The following is a 19,958-nucleotide window of genomic DNA, read 5'->3' as shown; positions in this document are numbered from 1 at the left end:
AGAATCTTAGGGCTTGCATACATAGTATTTCCCACCACTCAAGCTACAATGATTTAGTTACAGTAGTACCAATCCCTTATAGACACTTAAACCAGTTTAAATCATACATACAGCAGTTACGTTTCACTGGAGAAGTTACCAGGTTAAACTAACGTAGCTGACATACAGCTTAAGACTGTTTAAGTGTTTCCATATTAAGTACTTGCACTGACTAAATAAATAATTCAGGTACATCACAGCAAGACTTCCAGTGACGACAAACCCATAGATGAGTTTCACTTTGTTCCCCAAAATCACCATTTAAGCAAGCATATAAACTATCAAATGTTTGCGTTTAATTTCTAACCACGGAAGTAGCAAATCTAAATGAACAGGAATGTAAAAGATACAATGCAATTAATACTAAAAAAAATCTTACCTTTGTTAGATTTGGATGACTTGTTCTTGTTAGGTTTAAAATAAGAGCCCCTTGATTTATCTTCTCTGTCTTTAATAAATTTCTGCACATCATCCAAAGAAAGCTTTTGAAGGACAACTACAGGCTTAGCTCCTTTATTTAGATCTTCAACTAGCCCAATCTTCTCTACTTTGTCCTTCTGTTCACCTCTAAATTCAATTTTCCTTGACTCCTGAGTAACATTGCCATCTTTATCACGCTTGATTTTTGGAATGACAAAATGTTTCAAAGAGCCAGATCTTGCCCCCAACAAATAACTGGGAAACTCTGCTTTATTGTCAGCATGTGCTTTATTACTATCTACTTTACTCTTATTACCATCTGTCCTTCGTTCATCCTTGCTGTTGGGTGATTTAAAACCAGGTTTATCAAGTCTTGATTTACTAGAATCTCCTCTACCCTCCTGTTTAATACGAGGGCTGTCAGGTCTTGGTTTCTGATCCCCAGAAGAAAACCTTTCCCTTGATTCACCAGACTCATGCCTATGTTTCCTTTCAAATTTCTCAGGTTTCGAACCATCAGACTTAATACCATGCTTAGAATCATGTTCATTTTTGTTTGAGGATCTCAAATATTCAGGCCTTCTAATCTTGGATGGATCTCCCCTGTATCTCTCTGACTCCCCCCTGTCCTCAGATCTTTGTTTAAGGCTGTCATGGTCACGCCTTGGTGTATCAGAAACTGAACGCCCATCAGGCCTTTGCTTTGTTGGATCAGATCTACTGTCAGGTTTTACCCTTGAAGGATCAGATTTCACATCTAGTTTATGCCTAGATATTTCAATTTTCTTATCTGATAACGGTTTACTGGAGTCCCTCCTATTATCATGTCTATGTTTTGGTGTTTCAGGCCTGCCTTCACTCTTCTGTTTCGGTGTTTCTGGTCTGCCTTCACTCTTCTGTTTTGGAGTTTCAGGTCTGCCTTCACTTTTCTGTTTTGGTGTTTCGGGCCTGCCTTCACTCTTCTGTTTCGGCGTCTCGGGTCTCTGCCTTATTTCCTGTTTGCCATTATTGTGTTTTCCCTCATTTTGTCTCATCTCTATTTGCCTGCTCTCATTTTGTTTTGATTCTGTCTGTCTGCTATCATTTTGTTTCACTTCCATTTGTCTGCTTTCATGCTTAGCTTCAAACTGCTTGTTCTCGTGTTTACTTTCCAATCGTCTGCTCTCATTTTGCAGAAATTCCATTTGTCTGTTTTCATTTTGCTGGATATCAGTCTTTTGACTCTCAAAGTCTGACTTTTTCCTAAAAATCTCAGGAAGGTTTTCAGGTTTAAATTTAAGAACTCCAACAGTGTCTTCTTGGGGAACACACACAAACCCGTCATTATACTGCTTAATTTCTTCAGGTTTTCTGATGGTGTCCAAATCCTGAGTTACTGTTGCCTGAGAGTCCGCTCTTCCTGCTTGCTGCAGATCAATGCTAACCATCAACGCTGGCCTTGCCCCATTTCCTGCAGAACCTGTCTCCTGAGAAGCTGCTCTATTTCCTCCAGTAGCACCTCCAGCCTCCTGTGGTTTGTTTTCTTGTTTTCGCTTCTTCAGAGGTTTATCTGCAAGTCAAAAGAGAAAAATCACAAATTATATACGTAGACTTGTAAACGTCCAAGCAAGAATGTCCACTCCCCTCCACTCCCACCAGTTAATCCTCCTCAGGATGTATGTGCAAACACAACAAAATCGACTGAATTTAAAAGCTAGAATACAACTTCTCTAGCTAATACTTTTTACTGTATTCAGACTATCATTGTCAGGTGCCAATTAATCATTAAAAAACCCCACCCTCAAAACATGAACTCAAAGACCCTGTATAATGCCCAAGAGAACTGACTAATAAAGCAGCTGCAATACATAAAGACAAAAAAAAAAAAAGTGAAAAAACCCCAAACTAATCAATCACCCCTGAAGCAAACGGCTGCAAAGACAAAGTTAAGGTGCACCTCCACAACTACTTTTTGAGGAATATTGCTAGAAAAGATTCTCTTCTGCAGATTCAGCCTGCTTCACTACACATAGATTAAGGAAGGATTTGCAATGATTAGGACAGAGGCTTTCCCTACTTGGTTCAGTGCATCAGTTGGACTTCACATGTATTTTAGCCAGGGAACACATGAACAATGAACAAAAATGATTAAAATAACTCCAACACTCCATGCTTCTCTTTTAAGCAAAGCAGTATACCAAGAGTTGGAGCCTATACCGTAACACATGTATTAGGCGAGTGGCCACTACACACTTAAAAGCTTGAGTATTTTCCCTTTGTAACCATAATGCTTTTCATGGATGAAATAAAAAGTTCAGTGACAATTTCATGTAGTGTCAAGAGCTTGACTCTGCAATAAGCCTTTCAGTTTATATTAAAAAATCATTAAAAGTAGAATACAGAAAAATAAAGTGAGCCAACCACACATCCTGTAATTTGGTAGAATTCATTGAAATAAGAAGCACATGGAGGTATCCAAAAAGAGTATGTTCTGTTCATTTAAACTACAACCTATTTATATTGCCAACATGGTACTGAAAAGTTAAAATTAATTTCTGCTATGAAAACCAAAAGCCCTACCTGCACTAAAGCTTACATTCTCATTTCTCAACTATTGTGCAATTCGTACAAAAAAAAAATTACTTTCTCTGTAATCAAGGAATATGTCTTTAAGGAATGACTAAACATAGGTCAGAAAGTCTGTTGTAGATCTACTGTCAAAACATCTGGACCACAAAAGCAACATAAGAAAAAGAACTTATTTTGTGCCTAGATTTGAGGTGCCTTATCACCAGGTGCAATGAGCCAGCTCTCTTTTGGGGAGCAGGAGAGTGAATGGTAAAGAGAATGCAATCAAGGAATAGGGAAATAAACTGCAAGGAAAAAAAATACCCCACCACTCTCTCAAATTGTAAACAAGAATTATAACATATGACTTTAATTTCTTTTATATTTGTAGAAGATTTTAGAATAATTAAAACTTTCAAGGATCATCTCTAAAATTAACATTAGAACACAATAACAAGTAGTAACATGGTCAATTCCAATGATGTGAACAGGCTTTTTTCCCCATCGTATTCATTCTCAAATCTATTTGTACATCTCTAACTTCCTAACACTCCAAAATTATGTATAACATTTAATGGCTGGAAGACAGTAAAGACAGATGCAATAAACTCCATGCAGAAACTCGTCAACTGTAAATAAGGAACTTTTCAAAGTTCAACAAAAACCTGTAGGAACACCTGTCAACTTTATGATAGACATGCGAAGCAAAATAAATTTGCCAAATCAAATTTGGTAGCATGGAGATTTTTACTTTTTCTGTACTACAGCAACTGATGGATTCATTTGAGAATTTTATACAGATTAATTTCCCTACACTACTCATTAAAATGAGTATTTTTTTTTAAACCAACATGCAGTGACGAAAAAGTCTTTTTCTCCTTGTGACTAAGAGGGCTTTGACCTCACTGAGCTTCATGGAAAGTCTTAGGAATGGTCACGAAGTAGAAGGCTCCAGACTAATAGGTTTCAAACTTGATTAAAAAAAAAAAAAAATCTCATATACGTTAATACACATACATCCACACACATCATTATTTTATTTCTCAATTAAAACTCTTTAGATTTTGAAATATAAATTGAGAAACTTGTGTTCTTGAGAAAAAGTCAGCCAGCTTTTTCATTTTACCCAGAAACGTCAGCCACACTGAACAGGTCCTGTAAAGCTCTGATGGCAGATCTAACAATGGCCTTTAAGACATTGCTGTTACCAGTTATCTGCCTCATTCCTTTAACTGAGGTTATCACCTGGAGCAGAAGGGAACACGCATTCATATTTCCACAAGGGCATTTCATTGTACAATGCATCACCTTAAGGCACTAGTGAAGATGGTTTCCATTAACATACTAGGCTAAACAAGCCAATTAAGAGCCAAGGAAATGCTTCCCTCTGCTCCCCCTACTATAGGAGCAAGGCAGATCGCCAGGAGCTGTGATGCCTTAAACAGCTGTAGCTGGATCAACCAAAACTCACCTTTTCGAGCCCTCATGCTGAAGGCTCCAAGATTAAACAACCAAAACAATTCAAGTAGGACAAATTTTCTCGCTTGCACTTGTGTAACTGACCAGGCTCAAAATACTTCTCTGCTCTTCATCATCCAAAATGTCAAATTGTAAGTTGGGAACATGTAAGTAGACGATTGCATCACAACTTGGGGTAAATATTCCCTCTAAACACAGAGCTCTTCTGATGCACCTTCTTGATTTCTCTTGACAATTGCATATTGATGCTTCAGTAAGTTACTATAACCACAAGCTGTTGGCATCTTATCTGAGAAGAAGGGGACACCTTCAAAGTTTTCTCTTCCTAAATGGCAAGATGATTGCAGACGGAGTTACAGATTACTCACAGACTTCTTCATATTTCCAGTGCATCTTGATTGAGATCCTCAGAACTAGACTTGATCATTACTGTTTTTCCTCTATGAGACTTCTGGATCTAGGACAAAAAAGCTGGCCCAAGTATATGAAAATATCAGCTTGAACTAGGGCATAAAAGGTAGGAGGACTACATAGTATCACTATCTTCACTGAGCATAATGAAAAAACTCCACTGAATGAGCACAAAAACTTTTTAAGTTGCCATGATAGCTGCAGAAATCCGAAAGCTGAAATACACCATTGCGCTTCAAGGGCTTTACAAAATCTTGAAATCACTTTGAACTATATAGCAATAATCACTAGAAAATCAGAGAGGTGAGAAGAGAGCAATTGCCCTCTGAAAACAGATGTCTTCATACCTTCTCTTTCACAATCAGATATATGCAAGTTTGCATACATCTACTTTTTTGAGGCTGAGTCCAGACCCCTTAGGGTTTTGACAAACAAATGAACTTAGGAACTTTTATAATACGCATTCAAATATACTTTGTATGCTTCAAGGCATCAGTATACAAACTTCATCCACTTCATTCCATAGATAGTAGAATTTGGTTTTATTATCAACACCCAGGATTTTGCCAAAATATCAGACTAACATTTTTCTTTCATATCCTGCAGACCTAGATTCAAAGCTTGCCACAGTTCTGAACATGTGGGGGCTCACAAGATCTTGAGACCAGTAAGTGTGATCAGGGTCTTTTTGCTTCACCCTTTGTAACGTTCTTCATAATAAAAGGAGTATGTAGTGAGTCACAGAAGAGCTTTCTGACTGTATTAGAGATCAGGTATCCAAGTTTTTGTTTTCAGATTCTTTCCTTTTTAGAAAGGTTATTCACCACTCTCCCCTCAACAAGGAATGTAGATATATCTAAAATATATCTACATTTTGTTTAATTCCTTGAACAAATTTATGACACCTCAGAGAACAGTCTGACCCCAGTTATTGTTTCATGCATACATCGTTTTGGCTTGGTAAATCCACATGAACGTTCTCTTTACATTGCAACATGCTCACTTTTGGTACTCAAAGCATGATCACAATCCACCTTATTTTAAAAAATAGTAGAGATGTTCTACTATTAGATTGTCAAATTAAATGGGTCATTGCGGTGCAAGAAACAAAACATTACAGGAACCACAAGTCTGAAACAGAAAAAAAAGATAAGCTGCAATTCCAAATGGTTATCTCTCATCTGTCCTCTTATGAATAGTCTTCCTGGAGACAGGTTGTGGCCTTCATCTTTGGAAATATCTGTGTGTCAAAACAATGAGTACTTTCAGATTTAGAAACTAATTAATTACTGTGGAACCTTTGTGCAAAAAAATATTGCACTGGAATAACCACAGATACCTTCAAATACATTCCTGCTGAAACCGTGAGTCAATTATGACTTGAAGCATCCTGAAAATGGATATGCTTGGAGGCTGCACAAGCATTAACGATAGCAGCTGGATGAGGGGAGCTGTATTAAAGAAGTATCTTCATTCTTTCATTTAACCTGAAATCTTTCCAAAGCAGCAGCCACAACACCATTAGTGCTGAAGTCTCTGATGTTACTGCATTCTTGCAAATCTGATGATTGCCTTAAGTGCCAGTTAAACTCTACCAACAAATCAGTATACTAGGATGACAGCCTAAAAACTCCTAGGACTGATTGTCCCAGCAAACTGAAATGGGACTTGTGTAAATATCCGTGAAAAGGTAACAAGTCTAAATTACAATGATGTGCATGGTTGCTAAGCTTCATTTTAGCAGAACGGTAACACTTGAATATCAATAGTTTGGTAGACTCTAAAATCCAGAGATTTCCGAATTATCTTGAATGATCTTGAAGACATAACAGAATAAATTATCACTTATGCATTTACACCTTGTAAGGGATTCAGTTGGAGACTTCATATCCAAGATGGTTAAATGTGAAGGTAGTCTTCTTCAGAACCACAAAGAAGATTGTCCCTCTAATGCTGAATTCTGGACAAACTATTTTGATGACTCCAGTATAAACTTTCTTTTTCAAAAGCACAACGATTACGAGTTTTATATTTTAAAGCTCTAACACTCTTCAGAGATTACTGGGATACGCCTCCACTCCTTTTAAATACTAATTCGAATTATTTAAATCAACAATGAATAAACTTAAACCAAATATACCAGTCCTAAGCAGTTATTACTTATCGTCAAACCTTCCATTTTTAAACAACATCAGAGGTAAGTCTGCCAGAGGCCTATTACAAGCTTATTTTATTTAAGCACAATCAAGATTAAGCACAATCAAATTTTCAACAGCTAATACGTATCTATACGTCTAAATAAAAAAATCTATGTTTACTGACAACCGTTCTTTTCTAAGTTATTTTTCACAGATCTCTTTAAAGTTGTCCAAGAGCCCTGTCCCTCAACCAACAGTGTTCTGTAGATGACAAGAATTGAAACCAATCAATCTAATCTGAGTACAAGGAAGGTTTAAAATTACTTCAATGATACTGATGGATGACCTATTAATGGAGTGAGGGCAAATGTCCATTCTTATGTTTCTGCTCCTTCATGAACATTCAGCATTGCTGACCATGAGAGTTTGCTATCACCTGACCTGCCCCCAGAGCCATATCCCAATAAACAAAGCATTGAACAATCAAAGAGAACTCTTCTCATCAGTAGAAGAGATTCGCACAGTAATAGCTCCTCCCCTTGAAGGAGAGACTCAGCAAACACAAGGCAAAAAATTTATTCTCACTGCTTGCTCCCTTACAGAAGAAACTACGAAAGTACACTTATGAGCCTGGTATAGGAAACTTTATCTAACAGAAATTCCAAAGTCTGTGAAGTAGAGACCAGAGGGCTTCCAGCTCCTGCAGTTCAGAGGAAGGGATTTCTGAGAATCTGAACAGAAACAGCTCATTTTTAGTAATCCATTAAAAGATTTTATCAAACTTCTGGTCAAAAGGTGCAAAAAGGAAAGCCCATCAGGAGGGATGTCCAAACTCATCCAGGTCAAAACACAAAATGGCTACAGAAGTCTCTGACACGCCTTAAGGTGTGGCAGACTTCAGAATCTTCATTTTGGTAAAGTTTTGCTTGTTTTCTTAAATATAATAATAACATAATCGGCTAGCTGGAAAATGAAATATAACCTCATGAATTTTTCTACTTAAGGATGCCTGGTAACTCATTATTCCCTTGTCAACTATAGTAACGCATAAGTAAAGTTACACTAGAAAATAACAAGAATTGAACTATAGAAAAGCATACTCAAGCATCTACGCTTGTTTAGAGATCGGAAACTGTAACTTTACCTCCTCGAATTTAATATTGCTTTCACAAATAATATGATTTTAATTTATTTATGAGATAGATTTTTCTGACACAAATACTAGCTTTTATCCACATGATTACTTTGTGAAGTATTGTAGTTTTGTAAACTCAATTGTTAAAATATCTGAGCAAAACCTGAAGTGCAATTACTTTGAAATGCACAATGCAGTATGTAATTTCACAAGAAAAATGCAATACACTAACAGCAGACTTAATGAAAACTACTTATTTTATGATCGTTTACAGATTAACACATCCAATTAGTTTTTAATTCATTTGTATAAACAGCAAACTTTAGAAATAAACAATGACTTTGAAATCTCCCTTCCAGATGTTGATTTTATTCTGACATCATACCTTGCACTCAAAAATATCTGCACAATAATGAAAAAAAGTCTATGTCATCTTAGGTTAATGCCAGAGTAAATTTAGTGACTATGAACTATAGAAATGCTGAGCTTAAACACTTACTAAGGTTTAATAATTACACATGTAATTTCTTTATCCAGATTTAAATCCATTATGAAGAAGTGACTGTCCCAGAACAAAATAAAGTCATTACTGGGTAAGTAATATTATAAATTCTTCCATACAGCTGACAGGTACAAGTAAGGGCACATGCTACATGCAAGTTATATTTAATTTTCTAGTCTTCATTTAAGCTGTAGATAAAAAACAACAGACTTCCTACCAAACTGCTAGGCTTTAGGTATTTTCTACACCTGCCTACAAGAACAGGTTTCTGTGCTACTCTATGTAAAGCACAACCTGGGATAAATGGGGCAATATGATTTCATGCTACATGAGAGCACCAGAATAAAGTAAACGTCATTAGAAAATATGGGTCTACTTTTTTTAAAAAAAAAATGTTTTTCATTCAATCAGTATTTCACTCTTTACAAAAAATATAAAAGAAAGTAAATTTCATAGATAGCAGAAACACTGCGACACTCCGTTATCAGTTTTTTAGGTAGAAGAGGAATTTCTTCCCCTTACTTCCCTTAAAACACATCTGAACACACACAAAAAAATCTCTCATCTATAGGTACTGGAGTTTATAAAGCTGCTTTTTCTTGGGAAATCTATACAAGATGCCGGTTTCATCCATTAAGTCACACTACGAAATGCGGACCTAATGAAAGCTGGTACACACAAAATACACCACACCTAATTCTCACATCGTGCTACTACATAGATGCACAATCATTTCTATTTTATACTGTCTCATTTAATCTTCTGGTATTAGCAACTGTAATCTTCTGCAGGATTACTATACAAATTACTACACTTGTAGCTTCATTTTTAAGGAAATAAAATCCCCATCATGTATTTTTGGAAACGAATGCTAATATAGTGGTTATAATTACACATTCTGTCATATCATTAATTGGCTACATAAAATTAGACTTAACAAACTATTGATTCTTAATAGTGTTCTTCTATTAGTTTCCTCTTTGGGGAACTTTTAGGGGGAGATGGGTAATGGGGAGCAAGGGAGAGGAGATGGATAAGAACTTAAAAGGTAAGAGAAAAAGGTTACTTACCTATAACTGTAGTTTTGAGAGTTTTGCTCCGGCAGATTCACACTCTTGGGATGTGTGTCTCTGCTGCTATGGGCTTGGAACGAACTAAAAAAGGAAGGGCCCACAGCAGGCATCCAAATGCCCCCTAACTGATCCAATTATTGGAAATAAAGTTATTACAGCTTCACTTCTTCCTAATTCAAAGAATCCACAGCAAGATTCCAAAGAAGTGGGTAAAATGGATCCTCAAAGGTAAAATATATAGGCAAAAAAAACACAGATAAGAGTAGGTTTGTCTCATTTAAAAAATGCTACTAACGCTTTAAAGTTTTTAAAAAAATATTAGCGTCCCAATTAAATGGTTAGTGATTAATGATTTCATTACTCTTCTCACAAACTCCAGAGAACAGTGTCTTTTACAAGTGAAAGCAGAACTCCTTAATCTGTTAAGACAGCTGAATTATACAAAAGCGTCTTTGAAGTAGCCTAAAATCTAACAGTGAACACACAGTACTATGTATGGAAGAGCTCAAATTAAAATCTAGCAAAACTGAATAAAATAAAAAACTAAAGCAATTTGAAGAAGAGTCTCTGAAAAAAGATGGGCTACTTTCTGTTTTTTTCAAGTAATTTTCAAGCTTAACTTCCTTTTTGCCCTTCCTAGAAGACTCAGAGCTCCTTTTAACATTGATATCTTAAATATTTTTGATTCACAATATTTAGAGTTTTTAGAAAAGCATAAAAGATCTTGAGGTATAAACCTTGAACCTGAAAATTAATTCAGTAGCAGGTCTAAATCTTGAAAAACAAGAAGAACTTAATATTCTGGGAAAGGTTTAGACTGAACGTGACTGACTAGCTTTGAACTACTTGACTATATACAAAAATAGTTCACTTGTATCTGAACAGTGGCAAAGCACGACTTAATGCAAAGAACTGAGGTTACAAAAATGAAAATTCTCCCATTCATCCCACCCCAATCAATGAAAATAAGATTCCTGAGAAGAACAGAAATTCCTGGGACATAATTTTATAAAACTCAACAGGATTTCCTGTATTTTCTTGGGAGTACTCAACTTCAGAATGTGAACAAAGCACAACTCCAGTTAAGGGAACAAAATACATTCAGAAAATGGACCTCTACTTGTTTCAAAAGTATCCAACAGCACCGAGTAGTACAGGAAATGTGACTACTAATGCTGTTTAGAAGAGAAGAAAGTGTTTGTGAAGTTTCATTACCTTTCTAAAGAAATTGTATCATCAAAATATCACAATGCACCTAAGCAGAGGATGGTTCACTTGTCGATTGTTGTGAAAAAAGATAATCCCTTCCTGTATTAGTCTTTCCGAATCACTTTTTTTCCAACTTAGACAGTCTGAGTCTTGATAAATAATAGCTGGATCTATCTGTAATACTGCACATCCTTTCAAAAGAGAAGATATGACCTAGTATTGATGGACAACTTGTATCTGATGAGGGTATAGAGGCCATTGTGAGGAGAGCAATAGGAAAAGAAGACCTGAGGTATGTCATGTTCCATGGACTGACTGACTTGTTCTGAGACTAATAGATGTATTAGAATGAAACTTTTGGTGCCAACTGCTTTGATCGCCAAAATCTCCAACTATTCCCATCATTAACAGATACAGACAAATTACTTGTAAAATTAAACAATACAGAGAGCCTTTCCTGATGGAAAAAGTAGGAAGAAGAGATGGACTCCTGTCCTTCCACACAGAGGACAAGGATGAAACCGATTTTTCAAATTTTGCACCTCTGTCATGATGAAAAGACCATATAATCCACTTAATCCAAGATCCAAATAGACCAAGAGGATAGAATTACAAAAACAGAGCTCTGAAAAGCACTCACATATGAGGCAAAAGGTCTATATTATAAAATCACTCCTTATGTATATCTGACATATATTAGGTCAAATCTGCCAGATTTTGCATTAGTGATTTTTGCACTATGAATTTCTTTTCCAGAAAGCAAAAGCATGACGATCAGGTTCCAGAAAGATACGTCACTTTTCAAAGAAGGCACTTCTGCAAAACTCTGTGTTAGTTCCACCTCTGAAACAGAGACTGCCTCTTACTTTGAGAGACTTTATTTGGTGGAAGCTAAGTATTTTAACAATTTTCTTAGCATTAACAATTCATTACAGAAAGTACTATAATTACCAATGGGCTACAATCCCCATTTCCCACCTGTACAAACATTACAAAAGGACTTCAGCATTAAAAAAAAAAAAAAAAATAAAAAAGACCTTAGCATTGCCTTAGGCAAGTGTAACAGTTGTATATTTTTAGCAAGAACTCCCATCCCCCAAAATCTCTGCCTTTCCTCTGGAATAGACATTTCCACCACACTACTGGTTTCAAGCCTCAGAAAGAACATGCCATATGCAACCAATGCCTTACTGTTAAAAAGAAAGCATATGAAAACCTTTGATGAAGCATAGTATGGGATTTCATGTCTTAAAAAAAGGACAGAAGAGACCATTAATCTTCTATCAAAACTTGTGAGTACAATTCTACTCAATTTATGGAACAGAACGATTCGTGCCAACACAGAAAGTGTAGTATGACCGTAATATGAATTCCCATGTCTCAATTACAAAAGCAGCAAAGACGTTTTCATGCAGATTTCAGAATGTGCTAGCATCTTGAGTAAGCTCTCTAGAGGGACGGTTGCTATTGTAGAGCATCAGATCGGACTCCACATTCCTGTTCTAATCGGATCGAGTACTTGATACAATCACACTAGTTTCTTGACATAATGTGATCTGAAGTTACAGAATATGTACTAAAATGTACACATGCTAGACTTTTACATAAGTACAGTAAGCAGCTTTGCAAAAATGAATGACATATTAGGAGTTATTTGATATATTTCTAACAGAGATATTCCCGTAGGAACAACAGAGGAAGCTTCCTTCTGCAGTCACACCAAACCAAGCAGCTGTAACTATAACAATCCCAGAGTGTATCAACTTGTAGACATAGTACAAACTTAGAAGCAACAGCAAAAGCATTACCAAAAAATAAGAACCATATTTCTCCAAGAAAACAGCTTTTCAGGAAATCTGTCCCAGGATTACTAAAAATCCTTCTACTCAATACTATCCATTCATGGCTGAAACCTTAGCAGCCAAAGCGGAAAGAGCTGCTGTCAAGCATTGGGGCAACTTACCACCAGTGAATAAATGGTGGTCATTTGACCCAATATAAGGCAGCAACTCTTGCACCTGATTCATAGCAATTGCAGAAACTCAGGAAGAAGCAAGACCTGCCAGAGGATGCAGGTAGAGGGGAGGCAAAAGGTTGGAATCCTTATTTGGGAAGATGGTTATTGAGCAGTGGTGAAGTGGAGAGATCACATTCTATAAAAAAATCACTCCTTTCCCCAAAAGAAACAAATCAGAGTCTGCCCATGGCTATGTAATTATGGTAAACAAACTTTACAACTAATGCTCAACATTTCCTGAAAGCCAGAACAAAAGAGAAAGTGTGTTTTAGTCCTGCTTTAACTGAAGGCTGCCATGCACCATCAAAAATACAGTGCATTTTTCCAGATGTTTCTCAGCTAAAACATGCTGGAGATTCTACTTGAAGTGTGTGGACATAAAGGTAGTATTAGGAAACAAACTGCAAGCTCTCCATCAATAAATCTAAAATTAGTAGAAGAGATTTAAACAAAGTAACAAATTCCCCATTTCATTAAATTAAAATTAAAGACAGTAGAGATCTCTTCTGAGATGAGCACATATTTTCTCCATATAAACAATGTTTCCTAAAAAGACTTGATTAAGTTACCAAATAAGAAATATCTATGAAATTAAACCTTTTAGTAATTGCAACAACCATATTTACAAAGACACACACACACATAAACTCTCTCTCTCCCCTTCGCCCCTGCCCCAGCATCTTTAAAACAGAAAAAAATCTTCGAATAGGGAGAAAAATTGTGCCCAAACTGTATGTAAATTCAGTTTTGTCCACGCAAGCATGTCCAAAATTGACTGTTTTCACCCATGAACTTCCAAAATCAGAATTTGTGCTGCTTTCCACTCCAAGAATTTTTTGGGGAGTATCTAATCATAGAATCATAGAATCATAGAATCGTTAGGGCTGGAAGGGACCTTCAAAGGTCATCTAGTCCAACCCCCCTGCAAGGAACAGGGATATCTCCAACTAGATCAGGTTGCTCAGGGCCTCATCCAACCGGGCCTTGAACATCTCCAGGGATGGAGCATCCACCACCTCTCTGGGCAACCTGTTCCAGTGTTCTACAACTCTCATGGTAAAAAATTTTTTCCTAATATCTAACCTGAATCTACATATCCAACCTGAATCTACATATCCAACCTGAATCTACAATAATATAATACAATAATATATTAGCATAATACCATAAAAGATTTTTTTAGAGGTTAAACACTGTGCAGAGGAAGCTTCTGAAAAATACTTACGCTAACCTATCACTATCTAATTTATAAAATACATCTTATCTTCAAGATTTACATGTGGGCTTTGCATCTACTTTTGAGATTTCTGAAGCCTAAGGCCTTTGAACCAGTTCACAACAGAAAAAAAACCAAAACAAACCAAAAAAATCCAAAAAGGATAGATTCAATGAAACCAGTTAAGACAACCAGTACAGATACTGAAGTGAAGAGAACATTTCAGAGGTGTATCTGGTTCTGTGCTAGAGACCACATACATATATGGTAATTCTCTAAAGCTTGTAATGCCTACATGATAATGAATACCCAGTTGAACAAAAATTGGAGACAACATAGTAGTATATATTACCCAATCATTACACTGCCTTTAAAAGAATAGATGTGATTTTAATCTAATACTCCCTTCACATTAGGTTTGAATGGGGGTATGAACAGAAATGAGATAAAAGAGTTTTCTTTTATTTTCTTAAATTAGGCAGCATAGGTAGCTAATTAATAATTCAACTACTAAAACTCATTACAAATATTGACTTGTGGTACTGCTGGGATTTAAGAAACTATAAACAGCATCAAATGTACTTCATTCAGTCTCATGGTTCAAAATGAGAGTAACTTAAAAAGAATTTTGAAACATAAGAGCTTCACTTTCCACCCATTGAGACCCCAAATAAAGAATACCAGATATTAAAAATATGCATTTATGAAAGATTACAGTTAATTGTTGGAAGGGAATGGAGATGAATGTTGCAGAAGAACCTACACTAAGTAAACAGAATTGAACTATGTGACAATGACAGGAAGTTTATATATATATATATATATATGGGGTTTATATGCATATATATATATATACACTTATCATATATATATAGTGTATATACACACACACAATCCTTTTACCTTTATCTTGCACTTCTTTTGAAAATCGCTCCCTTTCAATAGCTGATTCACGTTCTATCCGCTCAATTTCAGCCAATGCATCCAATTCTACTTCATCATATGACGTTATAGTTCCTTGTTGCGAAACCTGTTGCTGTGTCTGTACCACAGGAGTGTGAGGTTGTTTTGCAGCAACTGAAGCGTTCTGTTGTAAAACAGGCACTTGTTGTGCCTGAAGGAAAGCTGTCTGTTCGTGCTGCGGCAAACACTGAGCAGCATTTAGTGGGCGGTTAACATCCTGTGGAGTAACGGGTGTTTTAGAAGACTGTCCTGGGTACTGCACATTAAAAGGAATATCACCCTCTGACACACTGCTGTTTTCCAAACCAGAAAGCATATCATCCTGCTGGTCCATATCCGAAGATCTTATACGAGAGAGTCTTAATGTAAGCTTAGTGGAGTCCTTGGAAGGAGAACTAATGATATCATACATTGCAGCTTTTTCAGTCTGGTCTTTTTCATCCTTGCCTAACTTCATTTTCTTTTGTTTCTTTTGCTTTCTTTCTGGAGAATCTAACAATATGTCTGGGGGAACATCTCTAGGTGATGAATAAGGTGGAGGCTGAGATTGTTGGATTAAAGGTTGTCTTGATCCTAGAATAATAATTCAGAAAAACTGAACAGTTATGTTGTTTCATGTTTATATAAAAACACACTAAATATAACCTACATAATTTTAATGTGTATTTCTACATATATCTCTGTTCACAAAAGGTCCAAATAAGATTGGTAGGAAGTACATAATTCCTAGATCAAGATGTAATCTGGATAGCTGCAGTGTTATTTCCTAGGAATTTTAGCAGTCCACTGCAGGTAGAGAAGGGATCATTTCAGAGAAGATGGAACAAAAAAACCCACCACCAAAAAAGAATAAATAAAAATAGTATCTGCAGGTTCAGAACATAAACTATTAGGAAACGGTCACTGAAAGCAAGTTGATTACAGAAAAAGGAAAGACCAAAAAGATTCTTAATAAGGTCCAGCGATGAAGACTTAACGAGCAGTGAATAGGCATTAGCCATTTCAGCCACGCATTTTTAACTAAAAAAATTTTAAAAAATGAAAACATCCACAACTTCCTTAATTTAGATTCAGACAGTTCATTTTCAACTTTTCTAAAATTTTAAGTAAACTCATTCCAACGTACCCCATTCATTACTATCTAGAAAACACTAATTGTCTTAAGTTCTTTTTCTACCATTCCCTGCCTTATCTTGCCTTTTTTTTTCTTTCCTAAAGTATGAATTTTTACATGTATTTAGAGAAATTTTTAAAAGAGGACGTTTTAAATTAAAAACATTCTCCAATTAATCACATTTAAATTTTTTGTTCCTCAAATTAAACCAGCTCTCCATAACTGTTAGCACAGAAAAAGGCTTTGCAAAACACAGAAGCCTTTCAACCTGTCTCAATTATAATTCTGAGTTATAATTTTTGGCTTAAAACGGAATGAGAGGCTGGAGGGGAGGCGGAAAAAAAGCATATTGGCCAGACCAACAGAGTCAGCCTCCTCTTGTTAAAGCAAACATTTATCGGATTCCATTCATTCACTGGGGAATACCGATCTTCAGAAAGCAGTGACTGAGATTATTATTAGTCAGTCTGGTTCAGGTCATCATAGGTCAGTACTTCCAATGATAACCAAAAACTAATTGGAATACAGGTTGCCATGTGCTTCATCCAAGAAACACCACCAAACAAGAGAGCAGCTTTATTCTGCAGCTTAAATTTCTACCAGATATTTTAAGAGATACTAAGAATCATTAAGTAAGGTACTGACCTGTAGACAAAAAAAAGAACAGATACCCTTAGCAAAGCTTCAGTTCACATGAAAGGTGTGCCTTTACTGATGACTTCTTTGCACAGACTGCTATGCTTATCTTCTCTCCCTACTACACTGTGTGAAAAGTCCTACAACTTTTGTATGTAGAGAGCAGGGTATGAAATGGGTTTATCTTACCCCTTCTTGACCATCAGCAACAGCTCCACATTCTTCCAATAACATCCACAGGGTTGGAAAGCTCTGTTTTCTACTCATCCTGATTCTCAAGACCTTTCCACTACTCTGCTTCCCCTCATCAAATCGGATACCACACACAGCTACCACACTGTGAAGATCTCTCACTTGCCTTTTGACACAGATTCCTATTCTTGTGATGCTCCTGACCTCAGTTACTGACTCTTTTGGTAAGTTACAAGATTGTCTTAGTGTAATGTATAGCAGAAATCATTAGCTACTGCTTTCTTTTATGGTAATCACTACCACTCAGGAAATACAAGCTGCATTTTTATTTCTACAAACATTAGAGGCAGCTCAAAACTTTTCAAAGACATCTTATTGACATCTTACTCTTGAATTATCTCTTAAATGAATATTTCTGAAGTTGCAACAATGGAACATCTACTGCTTTTCGGTTATGCTTCAAACAGAGGACAGAGATTTGATTCTTTCTTGTCCTAAACTTTTAAGTAAATATGACAGATTGTTCTGATTCGGTATTAATTTGGTATTTGTCATGCTGAAAAATAACACTGCAGCAACAGATAAGGTAGTTCTTTTTATCTTTGGGTAGACTTGAGGAGGTCAGAAGGATTTCAGTGCATTCCATTGAACATACTTAGAATCCAGTAAATGAACAAACAAAAGTTAAGTTTTCCCTCTCCTAGGCAGCACTACGAATAGATATTTGAAAGTGTCTTCCTCCTGAAAGGTGTTGATAGCAAGGCCTATGCGCTGCATGTTAAGGGTACGTGTTCTGGCAATAATTTCATGCATTTCTGAGATGTCTAATGACGGTTAAGCCCCTGGCAACAAGGAAGCTTAGAAGCTACCATGCCTACATATTGAGATGAAAAGAAATTGAAAAAGATGAAGCATTCTGGAACAGTTTCACTCTACCACAGACATTAGCAGTTTTGAACAGGTATCACACATTGAACATGTACCACATTCTGTTGGATGCTTAGACTTCAGGCAAACGCCATCCGCTATACAGAGAGAGTTGTGCCTACAACTGTTGAAGTCAATCTGGAATATTTCCCATGGGAGAAGGCTTGAGCCATTATATGTCTGAGAACAAAGCTCTTGCAAGACTTGTTGATAACAGAAGAAATGTTTTTGTGGAAAGAATACACAGACAGACAGGTATGATCTGTTTGCTGAACCAGTCGAGATTCCAAGGTTGAGAAGGTTTGTTCTACAAAATGCTGTCAATGTAGTAAATCATACGATGATCTTCCGAAACGATCTTTGGGAATGAAGCAAATTCCAGAATATTCTTTTAGAACAGAGAAATACGTATGCAGCTTTTGTGTCTAAATCTAGGGCTGTGCGGTATCTCAGAAGAAAATCTGACTTTCTATAGTTACTTTTCCGTAGTATCAGTGAAAGAACTTTGTGTAATCTTTTTTTTACATGGCAGGAATACACAAAACTTGTGAGATAAAAAGATTCCCCATTGATTTAGGAAAGTCATTACTGAACAGCGAATACTAATGGTCAACCAGATAACATCAGATGTAGCCGAGAAGCAGGAAATACCACTAGGAAATAAGGCCTCTACAGACAACAAATACACCCATCAATGATACCTCCATAGTCTTCCAGTAACAGTCATCCTGATCACCCATGGTAATCCTGGTACTCTAAATTAATTAGTTTTCCTACTGATTCCTAATGGTAGATGGCACTGAGTTTGGAAGAAGTTTTATGAACTGTTGTAGCAGTTTGTAAATCTTTCTTCTGTTACTTTTGACTGATTTCTTATCAAATCCTTTATAATGCAAGCAACTATAAAATGCATTGCATTGACAGTGTCTTAGCCTTCTTAAAAATGTAAAGTCCCAAAAACACTTCTCCTTTGTTTACCCCTGGAATGGCTTCACCTGCTCATTGTGCATCAGTGACTTGAGTAGCAAACAAATAAGCTTCTTTCCAGGAGACTGCACACATCGCTGACATCTCTGTCTTACGGTTTTTGTCTACACACTTTCTAATCAAACCACAGTACTGGCATCTTATTTAAGTATTCATGTTACCTTCTCTGATCACCTCTGCGCATCTTCAGAGAAAAGATAACTTGCCTTTCAAACTTTATGCATCAAAGTCACACCACCGATCACATTCTTTGTTGTGATCCACACGGTTAAAAAATAACTATTAAGGTTACCAGGAACTTAGGATTCACGTATTTTACAGAATGGTAAAGAATTATTATCTTTCCACTTGCACAACAACAACTTCCAAAGGGTCACTCAAAACAGAATGTTCATGTTCCTTTAACTCTCTTGCAGATAAAGGTTCCCAGATATCGACAGAGCCTTTCACCCATCCTACATACTCTTTTGCCAAAGTATCGTTCCCTATGCATGAAAGTTGGAAAAAACTGCTAGTGATCAAAGGAAGACTACTGTCTAATACTTGTTTCATAGCACATTGGAGAGAAACTTCAGGGACATTGAAGTGCCTTTCTAAATTCAACCTTTCTAAATCCATAGCAAAATGATCCTCAAGATTCCAGGAATGTTATTTAAGTGGGTACTGAATTGTTGTACAAACCTGGACACAGCATTCCAGACTTCTTACTGGAAAAGTCTTTGGAAAGGGAGGCTTTACAGAATGCATATGTGCTACATATAGATTATTAGACTTCATATCTGAGTAATTATACTGTAAATAAGTTCCAAAAGGCAGAAACTGGTGAAGGAGAAAAGAACCATAGTACCCATACTGCATTCATACTGATGTTTATTTGTTGGAAAAGCAAAGAATCTGGTGATGACAGAGCCTGAGGAACACATCACTGCCAAAAGATTTATGAACTGCAGTTA

The 19,958-nt window shown here is 36.4% G+C and overlaps 1 protein-coding gene across 6 annotated transcripts in view; it reads right to left on the bottom strand.

The window, feature by feature from the left end:
• NIPBL (NIPBL cohesin loading factor) overlaps window positions 1–19,958 on the bottom strand; it is a 173,764-nt gene that overhangs the window by 62,467 nt on the left and 91,339 nt on the right. For 3 of the 6 annotated variants that reach the window (XM_086629989.1, XM_086629990.1, XM_086629991.1), the window contains exons 9-10: window positions 15,090–15,722; window positions 419–2,008 (exon numbers count right to left, since the gene is read on the bottom strand). In XM_086629989.1, coding sequence (XP_086486115.1) covers window positions 419–2,008; window positions 15,090–15,722 — 2,223 coding nt within the window. The remainder of the gene's footprint in view (window positions 1–418; window positions 2,009–15,089; window positions 15,723–19,958) is intronic. The other 3 variants (XM_086629994.1, XM_086629995.1, XM_086629992.1) reach the window with 3 other exon arrangements.

The sequence above is a fragment of the Tauraco erythrolophus genome, chromosome Z, assembly GCF_009769465.1.
Source record: "Tauraco erythrolophus isolate bTauEry1 chromosome Z, bTauEry1.pri, whole genome shotgun sequence".
NCBI lineage: Eukaryota > Metazoa > Chordata > Aves > Musophagiformes > Musophagidae > Tauraco > Tauraco erythrolophus.
The sequence above is the reverse complement of the archived record's forward strand: the minus strand, read 5'-3'. Positions and strand labels throughout refer to the sequence as shown.